General features: G+C 39.9%; 1 protein-coding gene and 1 long non-coding RNA gene across 3 annotated transcripts in view; one reads left to right on the forward strand and one right to left on the reverse strand.

Annotated features, from left to right (window-relative positions):
• Positions 1-9,535, forward strand: part of LOC128832926 (uncharacterized) — a 28,714-nt gene extending 19,179 nt beyond the window's left edge. Inside the window, exon 3 of the long non-coding RNA XR_008444084.1 lies at positions 9,458-9,535. This is a non-coding gene — a long non-coding RNA (uncharacterized LOC128832926). The remainder of the gene's footprint in view (positions 1-9,457) is intronic.
• BMPER (BMP binding endothelial regulator) overlaps positions 1-19,587 on the reverse strand; it is a 222,130-nt gene that overhangs the window by 69,969 nt on the left and 132,574 nt on the right. For both annotated transcript variants that reach the window (XM_054020642.1, XM_054020643.1), the window contains 3 exons: positions 16,155-16,200; positions 9,470-9,799; positions 3,175-3,511 (listed from right to left, as the gene is read on the reverse strand). In XM_054020642.1, the coding sequence (XP_053876617.1) occupies positions 3,175-3,511; positions 9,470-9,799; positions 16,155-16,200 (713 nt within the window). The remainder of the gene's footprint in view (positions 1-3,174; positions 3,512-9,469; positions 9,800-16,154; positions 16,201-19,587) is intronic.

Here is a 19,587-nt window from a genome sequence, read left to right on the forward strand (position 1 = left end):
TAATCTTCAGCAAACTTTACAAATAAACCTAAATCCCCACAATACCCTAATAAAGTGGGAATGAGGCAGAAATGCTCAGTGACTTCCCATGGGACACCAAGGGTGTATAAAGATGAGGATCAGAACTCAGGAGTTAGTGGTTCCTCATCCCATATTCAAACAAATAGCTTGAGTATGTTTTTTGGATAGCTAACAATAGCATAAGCTACAGCTATAAAAAAAGGAATCTTAAATTGAACTTGAGATGTCATCAGAGAAATCTTTTCAGTAACACAGTGTCAGATAAACATTTGCAATATGCTTTTCAGTGCCTTTTTTGGTATTTGAAGAAATCACACCCTAATTTGAAATGTTCCTGCTGAGTTTATTTTTGAGAATTCTTATTAACAGCGGGTCAGCTAAAGAGCAACTTTCTGAAAATGAAGCAGTGTTAATAATGTAGATGAGAATGACCAAGAAAGGTTAACATTTGTGAACATGATATTACAACCAGAGAAGTTATGTAATGTATGATGATAGAGAAGAAAGAAGGCAATGATATGCAAATCCATCCGTTCAAGCTACTCAGTTGAAAAGACAGCTGGATGGAAAGAAACAAGCAGACACATGGGCACCTATCCATTTTACTTCAGGTACATTTATATTCCACCAGCAAACTTTGTTTCTCTTTAAAAATGCACAAGTGGAAAAATCTGAATAAAACTGTACAATGAAATTCTGTTGACAGGTGTTGAGGATAGAATCATGTGAATATTTTTGTTAATTCTGAATCAAACTGTTTTGGTGGTATTTACACACCTTTATAATTTGATTTATGTGAATGTTCATTTACCAATAATCTTTTGTTTAGCAGAATGTTCATGGAAAATTGAAATACCATAAATTTTCAAGAAGGGTAAAGATTTATGTGGAAAAGGCTCACATGGCCATCTTGTAGTGTGGGTCAGGTAAAAAAACAAAATTATTTGACTTATGGAACTAATCGCATAACAAAATACCAATTTTTTATTTTATTTTACAAATTTGAACACTCAAGGGAATCCTCTTAGTTCATGAGAAATCCATGGGCTAAAATTTGTTTGCAAAACATTTGTCAAACATTTTTCAAATAATGAACAAATTTGCAAAAGTCACTGTCAGGTTGTGGACATTTTGCCAATATGTAAAAGGGCCAAATTCACTTAATAAAATTGTTCACAGCAAACTTTTCACTTGGTACTAATAACAGGTAATGTCTGTACTGAATGTCATTAGGCATTTTGCTTTTGATTCTCATAGCTGTATCTAAGTCACTCCAAAGTCTGAAAATATGAATGCAAAGTTTCAGGGAACAAACTCCAGAAGAATTTGATGCTCATTCCAAATTAGAGTCTTTTAAACTGTGTAACTTGAGCTGGTAGAAAATTTGCTGACAAAACACTTTTCTATCAGAAAAACGCAAACTAGACTGAATTGAAACTTTCTGCAGGAGCTTGCCAATGGAAACTAACCTGGGCTCACTGGGCTGCCTGACCCCAAACCAGAATTTTTTAAACTGTCCATACTGTGGAAAAATTCATATATCCAACTTTTCATTTCAAATAGGAATGAATTTTTTTTTTCAGAAATGTGAAATTTTCCATAAGATAGAAATTCCAGTTCCCACACAGCTCTATGTAAGATAGCCCTTTCTACAGAAGACATATAATTAAATCAAGCAAACTTTCATTGTGTTTCCAGATCTGACACAATATTATTTTCTAAAGCAAGAAAAGGAAATCCACCATGGTATTTTGTGTGAGGATTCAAAGATCTTTCCTGGCTGCCTTTGCCAAGATATAAATCATTTTCTTTCATGGTGTCAGAGAGTGCATTGCAATAAATTAATCACAAGCCACTTTAAAGGAAAGAGAAAAAAACTAAATGTGAAATGAAAGAGAAAATCTAGTTTAAACTTTCTGTGCCTGTTCTCTATTTTCATTTTCAACACTTACCTTTAAATAATGGCAAAAGTGAGGTAGGAATATTTTCAAAATACATTCAACACTTCTATTGTGTGTGTTAACATCTCTAATACTCTCTGTTGTTCCCACCACCACCACCTCCACCAAAATTAAACATTATAAAAGTTATAGATAGGACCTCCCTCATTCTTACATTATCTCCCTATCTTACGAGCCAGGCAGTAGACTGAGGACCCAGACAGACATAGCCTGGAAACCAGGATATGCTGAATTTTCTAGCATTCCCCAGCACCCAGCCATACTCCGTTAGAGTAGATAAAAGGCTTTCAGTCTCCTCGCAGAAGAGGAAGAAAGGCAGTTCATAAGGGAAATACAGTAATTTTAAAAAGCCATTATAAATGAGCCCAGTAGTTCAGCAGATGTTCTCAAGTACAAAAAGCTGCAACTATGAAGTTAGTCAGTTCCATCCACAATCATGCAATTCTGACCCAGTTTGCTTTTATCTTTTATGTCAGGCAATCTAAAGAAAATAGGATTTTATTTACTGGGAGAGGGGCAGATGAACTCACGACAATTAAAGACCAGAAATAATCTCTCGGTGGTTTAGGCCAGGGGCGTTTTAATGATAAAAAGGTTTAGATAAATTGCTCGAGCCAAGTATCTTGGTTGTCTTCCCTTTTTCTTTGCTCCCAGGGTGAAACAGACAGACCAGGCTCATTCTATTTACTGTATCCTTTTAAGCTCTAAAACACACACATTTTGTCAGTCAGGAAATTATGGTACAACTGTCTTAAACAAAATCAGTTTTAAAAAGCCCATGGGAAACATGGGAGCACTGTGAACTAAATCTTGGTCCCATCAAAGTCAACAGAGTTTTACAACTGACTCCAGCAATACAGTCTGTGGCCTTGCATTTACCCCTACTCTCTTCTGTGGGCGTTTCAAACAGTATTCTTCTAATCTGGCAATTATAAAGCTTTCTTTTTCAATTGTAGCTGCTCTGTTGCCTTTTCCGTTCCTATTTCCAGTTCTAGGACCTGATTCAAGAAAGCTGTTCAGCATGTGCTTGAGTCCTGTTGAAGTCAATTGGAGTTAAGAACCTGCTTAGAGTTAGCACTTTCTTAAGTACTTTCCTGAATCAAGGCCAATTAAGTGCAGATTTGCATCACCCCATTCCCACACAACAGCTCTCCATCATTTCCCCCCTCACTCCTCGGCTGGCTGCACTTACCGATAGAATGTAGTATAATCCACCGTTGAGTGACAATTCTGAAACTCCCAAGCCTTGAGTTTCTGGCATTCCCGGTGGGCCCGAAGTTTTACCCTCACTGTTCCTTGGCACAGTTCAGGCACAGGTTTCTTCTGTGGGCGACTGCAGAACTCATTCGACTCCACACGCCAGGACTCAGCAAAGTCATCCACATCAAACTTAAAATTCCCGTCACCTCCTACCAGGTCATCTCTCTTGTGCCCATTATAGTTGCCACACAAGCCACAGAGTTTGCCTTTCAGATGTGGTGCAGCCATGACTTCGACAAAGCTGTCTCCGTCCCAGGAGATTTCCAAGCCTATTTCAGAGAGGAAGAAGAGGGGAAAAGGTTAATAATTAACAGCTATTTGTGTTTATAAATGAGTTTTTATGGGAACTTAAGTAAAAACATTTGGTTTCCTTCATAAAATCTATACATGCCTCAGTAAGGGCCTTCTCTACAGTAAGTGCAACATTACTTAGCTCAGAGACGATTACAAGGAATTATAACTGTTAGGTGGATCTGGATATGCTTGTTTTTCTGGTGGAAGGTGCTTGATTGACAGATCTGGAGATGAAACAGAAGTACTCTAAGTGAAATCCTGACCCTATTGAAGTCAATGGCAAAACTCCCGTGATTTCAATGGAGCCAGGATTTCACCCATTATGTAGAAAAAGGTACAGTGCAGGCAGCAGCTGGACAAACTTTGCCTACAGCATAGCACATCACCAATGAGTTTTGGAGAAGCCACTTGCTCTAAAAGAGCATTCAATCCCTGCCCTCTATTTTCATGTTGCAAACTGATAACTCTTTTGGATATGGACATCTAGTCTGAGACCAACAATTCATCTCACGCAGGTCAATAAAGATATGTCCGACGGGTAACAATGTTCAGACAGTACCAACCTGAAATGGATTCAAAATGCTTAACTGAAAGGGGTTAAGGGCTCTGTAAGCCCATTACCAATCCTTGACCCAACTCATCTTCATAAATTACCAACCCAGTTGAAAGCAGGAGAGGGACCGAACACTCACCCAATACCTGGGATTCAGATGGGTTGCTACAGTCTGTATCTGACAACACTTTCTTTAAATTAAGATTTTGCACTTTCGGGACATTGAATTTTAAATTGTTTTCTATGAGAAAGTATAATAAATCCCCACCATTTTGTTATTATTTTGGATTTAAAAAAAAAGAACATTGGGAGCTACTAAGGTTCAACTCCCTCCAGAAACTGTTAACCTTTATTTTAAAACTTATAGCCACTATCACCTGATAATCATACTTTACACTTATGTAGCATATTTCCATGAAAGCAGAACATAGCACTCAACCAACATTAATTTCTCCTCCCAACATCCCTTTGAGGAAAGTAAGTATCATTACCCCAATTTTATTGGAAATGAAACATGAGAGAGAATAAATGACTTTGTCAAATTCACACAAGACGTTAGTGGCAGAGACCAGAAGACAACCTGGATTTCATTACGCCCAATCCTGTCATCCATAATCCCATCTGTATACCCCCTATGTTTATGTATACAACTAATTAAAAGAACTAATCACTCCATTCAAAATTGGCACAGTTTCTTCTGTAAAAAGTTCTCATTGTCTCACACTACAATTCCAATGTGCACAGTCCTCAAATAAAACTGGATGTGGTTAAATGGTGATTATGGTCAGAACAATGGCTGCAGAAGAGGTGCTTTGTCATTGGCATATGTTGCCTTGGCCACATCCTGGTTTGAGACATGTAAGCAACAACTGTTTTGGGAGACAGTTAGCAAGCAAGGTTTTGCAAGTACCTGCACAATATTCCTTCCCACACAGATTGTTTCTACAGTATGGTTTCTTAAGTTCTAGTTCATCTTGGTTTAGAACATAACTCTACTTTAAGAGTTTATGCTCAACTCATTCCCTTAATGAGCTTCATGAGGCTGCTGACCTGAAGTGGAGTCACAAAGGGACAGGAAGGGAGAATGGCCCGCACCCAACTAGTTCAGGATTAATGTTGATTCAGTAAGGATTAGATTACACAGCCCTTACTCATGTTGGTGAGCACTTGAATTCTGGAAAATGGGGGTCTAAACTTGGTGTTTTCAGGCATTCCATATTTATTTTCTATCAGCAATTTGATTTCTAAAAAGTGATTCATTGACTTCAGTGGAACTATTCATGATTACCAGCATTAATAAGGCTTGTGCAGTCCAGCCCTAAATAAACTATTCAAAATGTGCCTGTATCCTTTACAACAGTTGTCACCAACCGGTCGATCGTGATTGATGGGTCGATCCTAGAGGATATCCCAGTCAATCTCGATCTCCGGTGGTACAGCAAAACTGCCGCTAAGACAGTCTCCCTGCCTGCCCCAGCCCCATGCCGCTCCCAGAAGCGGCCAGCGTGGCCCCGGGAGTGGAGGGGCAGGGGTCTCCCTCCGCGCGCTGCTCCTGCCTGCAAGCACCACCCCTGCAGCTCCCATTGACCGCTAACGGGTAGCTTTGGCCAATGGGAGCCGTGGGAGCAGTGCTTTCAGAGAGGGGAAGTGCATGGAGCCATGTGCCAGCCACGCCCCCAGGGGCCACAGGGGCACATTGGCCCATTCTGGGAACGGCGTGGGGCCAGGGTAGGCAGGGAGCCTGTCTTAGCAGCAGCCACGCTACGCCACCTAACAGGAGCTGCCAGAGGTAAGTGCTGATCGGCGGGAGGCCACACTCCAACTCCCAGCCCTGAGCCCCCTCCCGGACCCTCTCCTGCACCCCAAGCCCCAGCACTGAGCCCCCTCCCAGATCCAGCATCCCATACCGCCTCCTCCCCCAACCCCCTGCCCAGCCCTGACCCCTCTCCCAGAGCCAGCACCCTGTATCCCGTCCTGCCCCCCAACACTCTGCCCCAGCCCGGAGCCCCCTCCTGCACCCAAACTCCCTCTCAGAGCTTGCACCCCTCACCCCCCCTCCTGCACCCCAACCCCCTGCCCCAGGCTCAGCCCAGAGTCCCCTCCCACACTGCGAATCCCTTGGCCCCAGCCCAGAGCCTGCACCCCCTCCCGAACCTCAACCCTCTGCCCCAGCCCGGTGAAAGTGAGTGAGGGTGGGGAACAGTGAGCGACGGAGAGAGGGGGAGATGGAGTAAGTGGGGCGGGGCTTTGGGGAAGGGGCAGAGCCTCAGGGAAGGGGCAGGGTAGATCCTGGATTGCCCTTAACTTCAAAAAGTTACCTTGGGCATAAAAAGGTTGAAGACCACTGCTTTACAATACTTTAAAGAGCTAGTTAGTGTGTGTTCATGTCCCCCTCTCTCTGAGCCCCATCCAGAGAAGATGTTGGTTACAGTCTCCCACTATAAATTCTGGCTCTTTAACTCAAGCTGTAGACATTTGTACTCTAAATGCATCAGTTCCTGGTTCAATTCCCAGTGTTGACCAAGATAGCAACTGTCACACTAGTAAAACAGGATTTTTCTAAAACTGCATATAGTTTAATTACACTATATCCTGATTTAATTTTCAGATCTTAGTGAACATTTTGTTACTGTATAATGCTACATTTTTAGATTCATTATTTTTCAGAGTCATTCAGTGATGCTTCTTTGGTTTTGATGAACAAAATAAAGATTTCTCTCTCTAATGGAGCCTTTTCTGCTTTTGGAGAAGGAGGAATCGTGTTTATATTAGGACATTAGCTAATACTGTAATATACATGATATTTTCATTCTTGTCTGATCACACTGTATAATGTGTATCTTTTTATTTGTGCATATGTGGAAAAATTAGTTTGTTTAAATAAACCAACTAATAAAGGGGATTATTCTATGGAACAATGTTTGAAATGGTCTCTTTGGCAGAAAGAAACTGTTTGAAAGTGTTACTTGGTGCCTATTTTTTCCCCCCACTGAATAGATGAGTTTCCCATTCTCTTGGATGGGAGTCAGGATGTAAATAATTGGCAGGGTTTGAAGCCAAAGGATGCAGCATCTGTCCCATCTGGGGATGTGCAGAATAGGAACATTTTTTGAGTTACTTTTTAGGGTTTTCCAGTTTTCCCTTTTTAGGGGGATGCTAAACCAACTTGTTACTCAGCTTAACTTGGCACAATATACTGAATTTTAAAAAATTCATTGTTCATTTATGCATGTCCCACACTGAGTCTCACATGCTGGAGGCCCACATCAATTGTTCTGCAGGATTTTTCACAGTTAAGGCATCCTCAAGATCTGGCAGCCAAGATCCTGCTCTCAGGGTTTAGGTCCAAATACTTGTACACAAAACCTCAGCAAATGGGATTTGTGCAGAGGATCTGTGCAGGTTTTGTGCAGACAGAATACTCCCCCATCCTGATGGTAGAATGAAGAATTCCCGCATAATATCAGCCGTGCTCCCTTCTGTTTCCAACATGGGGATTTTAGACAAAGTCTCTACAAAACCACAAATCCACAACAATACACTTGACCAACTATTTGCACCATCAGGGAGCATGGCACCAGAATCGCTGCTTCCTGTGTGCAACACATTTCTTCTCCCTGCACAGCCTCTCTGTAGCAAGTTCTGCCACTGTGCAGAGGAGCCAGGTAGTTCTGTTGCTTTTCAGACATTGTTTGCCCAGGCAAAGAGGCATTGGCCCTTAGTGGTGTGTTCAGTGAAATCTGATCCTCCTCCATTAAAGGGAAGAATTATTTGGCCTATAATTTGCAGCAATTACATACTATTCGGGACGTTGTCATATGCCATATTTGCACTACATCTTCCACCACAGGGACAAAGATGTGTGCACTTGTTTATTGGCCTTATGTCAACAGCAAATGGAACAGCAGCAGGATTAGCTGCCAGTCGTCTTTGATTCAGAACCTCTCTCTGGGCTGTGGTTGGCTAATGAATTCCACATCACTAGAATTCAGTGTTCAGCTGACTGCAAAAGAAACCCTCAAGATGCTTTAAATGAGGACTTTTGAGTAATGGTCATCTTGTGAGCATTTTACAGACAGGCAAAAAAAATCTGCCTTGCCATTTTGAGGAACAAGCCCATAGCTGGGATCCACATTATGCAGGGTTACATTTCCAGTAGATATGTGAATAGTTATCTCAATTTTTATCTCAGTAGTGGATGCTATGGTACATGTAAAATAATCATGCTAGCTAATGGGTATCACTATGCCTCATGTCTGTGACTGTATCACTTTATAGGCGGGATTGGTTTCACTGCTTTCACATGGCATTTAATTGAATTAACCGTAATTATTATTCTCACTGAAACAGTACTCCACTGTATAAGTGAAATTTTCCAGGACCGCTACCTACCTGACACGTGCTAATGAGAAATTTCTTAACTTCCACCCTGTGTTTATCTATGCTGGAGTTCTACAGTCTCAGATCAGTTTATCAAAACAGCTGTATGCCCAATGGTCTAACATTTCGACAATTAACATATTTGCTAGGATTCAGCAGACCTGGGTGTCTGTTCTCTCACTTCCTTATTCCTTCACAAAAGTTACCAGATATTCTGACTGTTCCCATTTGTTCCCACTTCTGGGTCTAACAACACAAAGGAGATCAAAAGCCTGAATCATAGTTCCACACAGATACGCTCTCATTCAGATAAAGAAAGAACCCTGCAAGTAGCTGAGGTAATACAGCAAGCCAGGGCCTGGTTTTCAAACTGGAGCCTCCATTTTGGTGGGCATAATTTGGTATGCCCAGTGAATTTTGTCCACAATTTTGCATATGAAACTCATTCAGTCTTTGTCTGGCAATTCACTGCAGGTGTGGAATTGTGATTATATAAACACTAACATGGGGCACAATTTTTTGCTGTCACTGAAAACATGAAGTCCTGTTTGAGAATCAGCTTCCTATTGTTCAGTGTTACAGCACGTCACATGGTGACCATAGGCAGACCATTTAAAAGTCACTGGAAGTGAAAATCGTATATGCATTTACATACATGGACTGTCCATGGACAGGTTTTCTGTTTGCAGAAAGTAACACATTCTGAAAAGAGATTCTGCAAACAAATTGTAATTTGCAGATGAATCTCTGTTCTTGCATGCCTCAAAGGGATGTTGTAAGGTTGAATTAATTAATATTGATAGAGTTCTTTAAGATCCTCAAGCATAAAGCTCTCTGTAAGCACAAAATGCACATGATTATTGCCACTGAATTATTGTTTCTTCATGTTTGCAATTCTGAAATTGTTGCATTTGGAGATTTCACTAGATACAGGGCAGACACCACCATATTAACATCTTTTATGCTTCTTCCAATGTTTCTGATTTAGAGCAAGCCCCACCTGCTTTGGTTGTCACTTTCAGCAAGTAACCATCCAAGTCAATCTGAAACTGAGGAGTCTCGCAAGGCAGTGATATCCGGGTCCCATTCCATTTCACTGTGAGGTGCTGCTGGAGGCTGATAGTGTTTCTGCCCAACACAAGATCCACAGATTTTGTCCAGGAGAAAGAACGGGTCCGACGGGCATCGTTTTTCACCAGCACCTGGAAGGGCGAGGCAGAGGAGGAGCAGTCTTTCGTCAAAACGTACTGACATGTTCCCTGAAAGTTAAATGTCCTTCCATCGAAAGTGTTGTAGTGGGGGTCTCCAAATACAGTGCAAACTCCAGGCTCTGCAGGTGAGTGAGAAACAAAAGCATCATCAAGACCAATTGAAGTTTGAAAAGCAGAAGTTGATAAGAACTTAAGAGACACAGCCCACCCTTATACGCCTAAAAGTTTATAGTTAGGTGGAAGTGGAAGGCAATTAATAATAATAATACATTTTTAAAAAATTGAATGACAAGCTTGTTGCTTTCTATTTTTTCAATTTAAACATTCTTTTCAGGGTTGGGAAAATAAACATCAACATTTGTGAAACTAGCTAGAAACAAAAGACAAACAAACCAGTCTAATTCCACCACTCAAGCTGAATGAAACATAGAAAAGAAATGAATGGGGGGGGGGGAAGAACTATGTTAGATTATTTTAAAAAATTCAGTTCCAGCAACCAAAGGCCCTGATTCTGCAATCAAATCTGTGCCTGTGCCCAAATCAACGATCCAACTGGTTACTTCAGCCTCTTGGGTCTAAAATGGACTAATACAAACCTACAAAGATGGAAGGAAGCATGGTCTTGTGGATAAGACATAGAATTGGGATCTGGGAGCTATGCCATACATCCGTCCTTCCTCTACCATCGTAGGTGAGCCACTTAGGTCACACTTTTTTATGTTTGGATGCCCAGCTGAGGACCCCTTGGGTCTGACTTTTTCCAAAGACAAGAGCACCTCCAACACCAGCTGAAGTCAATGAGAACTGTAGAGACTCGGCACCTCTGAAAATCATGCCTTACGAATTACCAAATGAACACTAAAAATAAATAAATTAAGGGGTATTTTTGAAAATGTGTGCACCAACCTCTGTGTGCCTCAGTTTCCTCATCTGAAAAGGATAAGGATAATACTATTCACCTCACAGGAGTCTTATTTTACTGATGACTAGTTCTATTGATTTCAAGTGATGGTTACCCATTTAAAGAATTATAGCATCAGGTTCTGATGCTACTGGTAAGTATTCTATTCACATTTTGTCTTCATTTTCCTGTGTACCAATACAATTATTTGCATAAAATTTATTTCCTTATTTGTTTTAAGAAATTAGATATTATTTCTATTCATGTGGGCAGGGAACTTCTAAGAAAATGAAGAAATAGCCCAAACCATGGTGAAAATTTCAATGAAAAGAACTGTTTTTTGTCTGTGTTTCTGGAGGCCAAGAATATGGGGTTATTTTACATATTATTACCTGGTGTCTTTTTTTTCTTCAGCTAAGACAGACATGGTTAAGAATCAAGACACAGAGAACAAACATCATTTAGATATTTGCCAGCTAAATTGTTAGTACTGACAGGATCCAAAAGAAATATTTATTTTTAATTTCTAACGTGTTATGCAGAGTAATGTTGTTTTATGTTATGTTACATTGTGTCATATCATATATCAACTCGGTGCAGCGCACTTACAATAAAAAAAAGAATATATTCTGAGCTGGACAATTCAGTGTCTGATGCAAATGTTGTTTACTTTAAGAACTGAAATTTAAAAAGAGAGTTACCTAGGAATAGTCTAAATTATCTGATACTACAGTGCCTTTGTATAAAGTATTTCTGAAAGTTTTGTTAGAAATGTGTTTTAAAAAAATCAACAGTTTGCATGAGTGTGTGAGAGATACCTCAAACACTAGCCAACAAGGAGGACTGTTGGCCTGAAAAGGAAGCTTAAATACAGAGTGTAACAGGATTGTAAAGGACAAAGGACACAAAAAGGGTTTCAGCCACCATTTGTAGCTTGCTTCTCCCTCCTCCTCACCCAGAAGGGTTTCAATCACAGATTGTTTATGTTCTTTCCCCCACAAAGATACCCCCCATGAGACCTAGTGGAAGCAGTGGTTCTCTAGTTAACAGTGTATGAGCAGCCCTCTTCAGCAATATTGAAGTCACTCAGTGGATGTACCAACAACTGGACCTCTAAAGGAGCTAGCACACTCCCCTGTGTTTACATGCACACACATTCTGTCCTCACCTCTTAAAGACTTTGACCAAGATTTTCAGAAAGTCAGGGATTTTCAAAAGGGCAGAACAGAGTTAGGTGATTATCTCCCAGTTGCATCCCTAATTCTCTTGGGGTCCTTTGAAAATCCCATACTAAGCCCACATTTTGACTCCTAAATAAGTGACCTTATTTTCCAAACTGCTGAGTTCAGTGAGATCTGCTGGGTGGTTGGCACTTTTAAAAATAAGATCACTTATTTAGCAGCCTAAACATGGACTTAGGAGCCTACCATTAGGCTTCTTCTGTTGAAAATCTTGGCCTTTGTGTGCATCTCATAAAATATACTCAGTCTCCACCAACCTAAAAGATCTAAAAATTTGCCTGTGACCTAGATAGTTCCAGTTCCCAGCAGACTGGCTTAAATTTGGCAATTCATAAAGCAAGAGCTCATGCAGTGCAGAGCAGATACCCTAAATAAATTATTATTTAGTCACTGGAGTGAGCTCTGAGGAAACTGGTTTGGACATTTTCTAAGTAAAGAGAGAGAGGGGAAAAATAGAAGTTTACCGGTTAAGGTGATTTATTTGTACATCTATAACTCTAAAAGGACTGAGCTTTTTAAAACCAAAATGAAACTTTGAATGTAATTAGGCCAAATGGTAAACTAAGCCCTAAATTAAAAGGGGCAAATTATTAACGGCACATGCACAACAGAATTTCATATTTTTTTAATTTAAAAATGCTACTCCATATAATACTTTCATCATAATTGCCCCATTGTACAGCTTGATATAATGCACATTGTAAGGTGTTTTGTCAAAAAAAAAAAAAATCCATGGGAGAAGATATGGTCTAATTCATAAATAAAATGGCTATTCAGATTTGTCTAATTATGTACTCATGCAGTAGACCATGACAGCTGAAAAGTCTGTATGGGTAAATCACATGCAGTTTTTCTAGGTATTTAACCTTGCAGTCTATTTTGTTGATATATACTTCCATGAGAGGAGTTTTTTAAAAAGTGATTACTATAAAAGGGAGCAATGAGCTATAGTAAATTAAGGTACCAGTTGTTACTATCAGAGACTTGGATTCCAATATATGTCATGTCACAAGTATCAAGAATTTGTTGACCTCACTCTTGCCTATAGTGATCACTTGTCAATTACAAAATCACAGAGTGATTTGGCATGACTGGCACATTCTGCCAGAAAAGGCCTATAACTGGAATACTAATCAGTGATACTAGTAGACGTATATAGCACTTTTCATTTGAAGATCTCAGAGTGCCTTTAAAAATCTTAATTAATGAAACCACACAACACTAAATTATGGCAGGTACAACGCGTAAATTGAAGTACAGAGAGGTTGTGGCTCAGTCATGATAGCAGGTATGATAACTGATCAGGATTAAAGCGCATCCACAGAGCTGTGGTGGGAAGCTTTCACAGTGCCTATGCCCTCTACAGCTCTAGCAAGTGTTGTCAGTCCTTCTAAGCAAGGATGAGAGATTTAACCTGAATTCCAAATTTCTTTGCTTTTAGTCTTGAGTTGAGGCTAGATTATTAATATCATTTGAATGTAGTTTAGTGGTGGTTGCGGGGTATATGAAAATGACCTTGGTATAACATAGGCTTACTAATTTATGGAATTGACGTCAGTGGCACTTTTTGTAAAGCAGGCCAAAAAGACCATATTTCATTACACTTTTACAACAGGATAAACTAAACTGTTGAACTAAATGACATTTTCCACCGGTCTGACCACTGTGTTTAATTAGTAATAACTGTACCCCAGCCATGGAGCTTAGGAAATGATGTGCCAAAACTAACCACAGTTAATCCCAGCAGCAATAGACAAAAGGGACTCACTATCCCTTTAGGAGATGAGGTCCTTTTTCCTTCTGCCACAAACTGTTTTGCAAAATACATTTTAAACTTAAAAAAAAATTGTCTTTTAACAATGACTGTTTTGGACCCAGTTTGTAGAAATTGGCTATGCACATCAGTACTCAGCTCTCCTGAGCACAGTGTGTTCTTGTACCTCCTATGTTGTTTTTGCTTTGGGAAGCCATGTCTGCTAGACGGCCAGAAATGTCTAGTGTATTAATAGGTGTAATGTGTGTAATGCAACAGCTTATCTTATCAGAAGCAGGCTGCTGTTGCAAGACCTCTGACATTTTGCATTCTAAGTATACCAGTTCGGAACTCGCAAGTTAATTAAAAAAAAATTATTCTATAAAAGCTACATTGTACTTAATATTTCCCCCTCAGCATTGGGGCCAGTGCTGAGACACATCACCCCAAAGGGAGATCCAAGAAGAACGGTCCCTTTAGTCGGTCCAGAGGAGCGTGCCTACTGCATCAACTTTTAGGATAGTGTAAAATGCTCCCATTTCTGAATCCAGGCAGCTCTGCCAGCCAGTGTGGGCAGGAGGGATGGGGCCATAACTCCCTTCTGTCTGTTTTGGCTAGAAATCTACAGTTGCTAGGAGGGACTGCCGTTATCCCGAGCCCCTGCACAGAAAAGGCCTGATCTACAGCCCATTGAAGTTACTGACTTCTGGAGGAGTTGAATCAGGCCCAGAATGCAAGAGGGGCATGGTTTCTTTAGCACTCCCCTGTCTGTATACTTGCCCAGGGTCTGGCTCACTCTGTTCTTAAGTAAGGTGTCACTTGATGAGCTACAGCTGGTACTTCAATAACAGCAGGTATATAAGCATCACACCCTTCTTCAGTGGTGAAGGCACTTGGCCTTTAGTTTCACTTGTCTTGAGGGTTATTGCTTACATAAATCACTACGGAGTCTTTTGTAACCTTCAAAAGTCATTTTAATCTTAATTTAATTATTTTTATTTTAAACAAAAATAACAACTCCCCTGGCACCTGGAGAGCAGAACACTTTGTAATTCAATGAAAATAGCTCTGAAAAAATGACATCATCCTCTTCCCTTTATCCATCTCGAGAAGAAGGGCACACTGTCCATTTGCAAATACTTTGAGTTCAGCTCAGGAAGGCTTTCAATGGCAGTGAATTACATAGTGCATCATCCATTTAAGATTTTAATTTACCTCCCTCTCAAATGATCCTGATGTTGCCCTACTATAAATTATTGCCTAAGAATTTCTACAAGAAGCTGCCTATCACGTCAATGCTGCCCATGCTGTGATTTTGTAATTGACAAGGTGACCACTAGAGGCAAGACTCAAGTCACCAAATTCATGGCACTTGTAAAAGATCATATTTGAACCTAGGTCTCTGAAAGTTTCAGTGCCTCTGAAACTGAGTACACAGAAAATGTATATCTGTTAAAACAAATTCTGCTTCATTTCAAGATCCTTCCATCTGCTCCTCTTTTCTGTCTCTCATTCTGAGTCTATGTCACATATTTCTGTGATCAATGTCACTCATTCTAGGCTTGGAGTACTGAGAACTGGACTTACGGTAAGAGATGTGTTGGATTAATTTATTAATACAGGATATTTTCACGACACCAATTCAACCATAACTTCCTTTACTAGGGCTGAATGGTGTTTATACAATTGCTCTAAACATGTCTAATAGCAATATGTTAAGAGTGCTTCAGTTTATTTGAGATGCATAATGGAAGAAGTAATGACTTAATGTACATCTTCTGTATAATTTGATAGCAGCCAACATAAATGATTATAAATTACAGCTGATTGGCAAATTTCAAAAAGTAAAAAAAATTAGACAAAAAACAGACATTTTCCATAGGAATTATTTTTAGTTTTCGGACTGCTCTGTTATAAAGTATTAAGATCCTGATTCAGCAGTGTATCCCTATTCAGTAAAGCACTTAAGCATGTGCCAACCTTTAAATTAAGCATGGGCTTAAGTGCTTTGCTGAATAGGGATGAACTTAAGCAAATGTTTAAATACTTTGATAATAGGGCTATGGGAGGGAAAGGATGATGCTATGGCTAAGGCACAGAATTATATCAAGAGGCCTGTGTTCCATTGTATTCCCTATCTCTGCCACAGACTTCCTGTTTGACCTTTGCAAACCTTTTCTGACTCCCACAAATCAGCACTAAGGACCTGGAGCATGAAATCTGATTATGCTTCGTCTTTCTTCAGATCACTACCTTAACTTGGATGACTGTAGCCAGAATGAATCAAATAACATTTGCAAATTTCACAGGCAAACTATAATTTATACTGCATAGTGAGAAATGTTTCCTCTAATTTGACACACACAAAAAGTGGTATTTGGAAGATTAAAAATTCTCTTTGACAGATATTTTATTTTTAATTTATGGGAGATATTATACTAACTCTGTCCCCTGCTAAAAGCGCCTGTTTATGCCTCCATCAAAAAAGAGGGAGATGAAATGCGAACACGTTTTGACTATAACTTTTTCCTGATAGAATAAAAGAAAATTTTTAAAATGTGAAGAAGGAACTTACTCACTTTCAGTGCAAATAGGACAGCATCCTTTTCTGTTCAGGATCTTGCCCTAATTGGGAAAAAGATAGACTGGTTTACTGAAAGAGTTTTTGGAGCAATGACTGTTATGTTGTAAGGCTGGATAAACCTTTGAAAATAGTTCAAGTTGTGTTTGAACTCAATGCCCTGGTTACAGCTTCAAATATCAGGTGTTAAAAACAGACAGAACATTCAAAAAGCTTCCTGGCAGTCCCCTAAGAAATAAAATACTAAAAGGGCTCTCTGTTGCTACTTTTCTCTTAGAGAGAGCGGGGGGAATTTGTACTCATGTATTCATGGCTATCTAAAGTACACTAGTTGTTTTATATAACTAAGACTCCAACCTTTTTCCCATAAAATACATACAATTAATTTCTGATGCAGATTGCTTGCATCCCTTTAGTTGCTTATGGGAAATCCCTACTAAAGAGAGTCATTCATCCAACTACAAATACTAGTAAGAGATCTCATTGGTACAAATCAAGTTTATTCAAATTCTCTTCCATGGATAAATACAGTGATATCCCTTACAAAATCATATTACTAAACTAGAAATAGTGGACCAAATTCTCTGCTGGAGCCAATGGGTGAAACCCCATAAGTGTACTATTTACATCAGCAAAGACTTTGGTCCAATATTAGTAATATTGAGCAAAGGCTCAATCCACTTTACCCAGGCCAAGGGTGTGTGTGTGTGTTTTAAATAGTTCTGTCTCAAATAGAGGTTGCTAGAATTAGGAAATATGTGCTTTTGTTTGTGTGTGTGCATGTGTTCTTTCAAAATCTTCACTGAATTAAAAAGTGGCCTAATTGATTTAGTTCAAATTTGCTGAAACTGACCTTCAAGTTGAGAATAAACATGGAACATCTCAACCTGAAAGGTGGATGTTTTTGAGGATTTGTCCAACACAAAAAGTTAGTCTGCAGCAGGTTACTGCAGGACAGATTCACAGCCCAGCTTGCCACGAACTATTCGTTTGCATAAAGAAACCCTTATTGAAACCTGGGGTGATTATAACTGAAAGTGCTTTGTAAGTCACCCAGCATACCCATGCAAGGAAGCAAGAGCATATGGAACTTCCTTACTTCCCTGCATTGGCTCTCCACATCACTTGTGGCAGCTTATGGAGGGGAGAGCAGCCTCTGTAGGGCTACTACTCTGGTTCTCTTACAACTGGGCAGAGCTTTGGCTCTACCCCTCCCAGTGCACCAGCCAGAGCAGAACTGGCGAGAATGGAGAAGTAATCAGCAGCAGGTACAGAGCTCATGTCGGTTACCTCTCTCCCAGAGCAATGGGAGAACCAGGGACCAGACTGTGATTCCCAGTCTCTCAAGCATCTGTTACAATAAAACACTTTTAAACACCTTTAACTAAGCGCCATACAAACCCCCAAAATAATATACAGAGAGATTTAGTTGGGCAACCCTTATTAGCATTAATGGGAGACATGCAGCTTAATGCCCATACATTATACTGAATATTCTTACCTCTCTGTTTCAATAAAAGAGTTGAAATCATAAGCCAAGCTGGAAATGGCAGGAATTCAAGTGAAATTGGAATATGCAAGGCAGCCTGCTGAGGCTGGTTACTTGAGCCACTATGTTGGCATGGGATCCTGTTTTTGTCTTGTAGAATAAGGAAGCCCATTATTGCTAACATGTGCTGCAAGAGTTCGTTAGCACTGAGGGTTCCCTTAGGAGTGGGATAAGTGATGTGATCCCATTTTTACCCATGAATATTTATAAGCAGACTGCATTCAAGTCTCTTTATTTTCTAGGATTTTTCTTCTTTTTCATGAGTTTTCAAGTCTATGTTTGAGAAGGGATTTTTTTAAAGGCAAGAATAATTAGGGTTTGGGGGGGGGAGCGTTGGTTGGTTGTGCAATAGCAACAGCTGTTGTTTTTTTGTGCCTCATTTGGCACAGCAGTAAAAACAGCAACTTTTTGTTTGTAATAATAACAGATGTGTATAAAATTAAACACTGTCTGTGCTTGGGATGAGAGAACGTGTTCTGAATAAATTTTAAACTCACATGAAGTTCACGGGTTCAAAATTTATCCACAGAATCAAATCCTCTGAAAGGCTTCATGTGCAATGAACGTAGCTCAATTAAGCATTTCATAGAAATGGTGCTCAAAGATAATTTTATGCTTCAAAATCACCATGCACTTTCATAGTAGCATTGGAAGAAACATCTCTACAGCAACTCAGCTTTAGCCCAGGCTGGTATTACTAATTAGAAGTGTGGTATGTACTGGTGGTGTGCAGAGGACAGCAGCAAGGTAGAAAATGAAAGTGAGAGAGAGAGAGAGAATGGAGATGGTATAAAGAAAGCAAAGGACTTGGAAGAGTAAAGAATGTGGAGAGGAGAAAGGGGTAAGTGAGGAGAATATGGGCTTAGCTTCATGTACAGCAGTGCAGCTGCACCCCATAATGCTTTAGTGAAGACGCTACTACACCGACAGGAGAGTTTCTCCCATCAGTGTAGTTAATCCACTTCCCCAAGAGGCGATACCAATGTTGATGGAAGAAGCTCCCGTTAACATACACCGTCTACATACACCGTTGACATACACTGTCCACACCAGGGATTAGGTTGGTATAACTGCATCGCTCAGGTGTGTGGATTTTTCACACTCTGAACAACATAATTATACTGATATAAGTTTGTAGTGGAGACCTCGCCTTAGAAAAGAAGAGGGCTAGAGAATCTCTACAGGGACTCAATCCTGAAGATGAGTTTACTCCATTTCAGTAAAGCACTTAAGTACACGTTCAACTTTAAATATATGTGCATGCCTGTTGGCTTCAGCCAGACTACCCACATGCTTAAATGCTTTGCTGGATCGAGGCCAGCGTGCTCAGCACATTGCAGAATGAAGCCCAAGGTAACAGAGGAAGTGCACCTGTAGAATCAGTGATCAGAAAGTGGAAGCAGAAACCATGAACCAAGGCTCAGTGGAAACCCAAAGCAGGGCTGACTTTCCTATCAGTGTGGCCGGAGGGCATTAAAATAAAGACACATATATTGCCTCAGTGTGCAAATGAAAGAAACTCAGAAAGGCACTTCCTGAAATTATCAGAAATAGTAAAAGATTCTATACTAAAAAAAAAAAAAGTAAGAAAAAAAATGTGTGTAACCTTGGGGAAAATGAAAGAAATGTCAGAAACAGTCTCACAAAATGTGGCAACCTGCCACCAGTCCAGACAGTAATACAAGTGGTTACTGGGTATAAAAAACATCTACAGCTTTACCAGTGTGAAGCCTGTTCCTAGTCAGATATAAAAATCCTAATTAATTTAGAATTAGGTTGATGAATGAATCAATATTCCATCAGGAAAACTTCATGAACAGAATGCTAAAGCTGAAGAGTTAAGTTTTTATAAGTCAAGGTATGAATATTTAAGCTTGCCTGC

This window comes from Malaclemys terrapin, chromosome 2 (assembly GCF_027887155.1).
Source record: "Malaclemys terrapin pileata isolate rMalTer1 chromosome 2, rMalTer1.hap1, whole genome shotgun sequence".
In the NCBI taxonomy this organism is placed as follows: domain Eukaryota; kingdom Metazoa; phylum Chordata; order Testudines; family Emydidae; genus Malaclemys; species Malaclemys terrapin.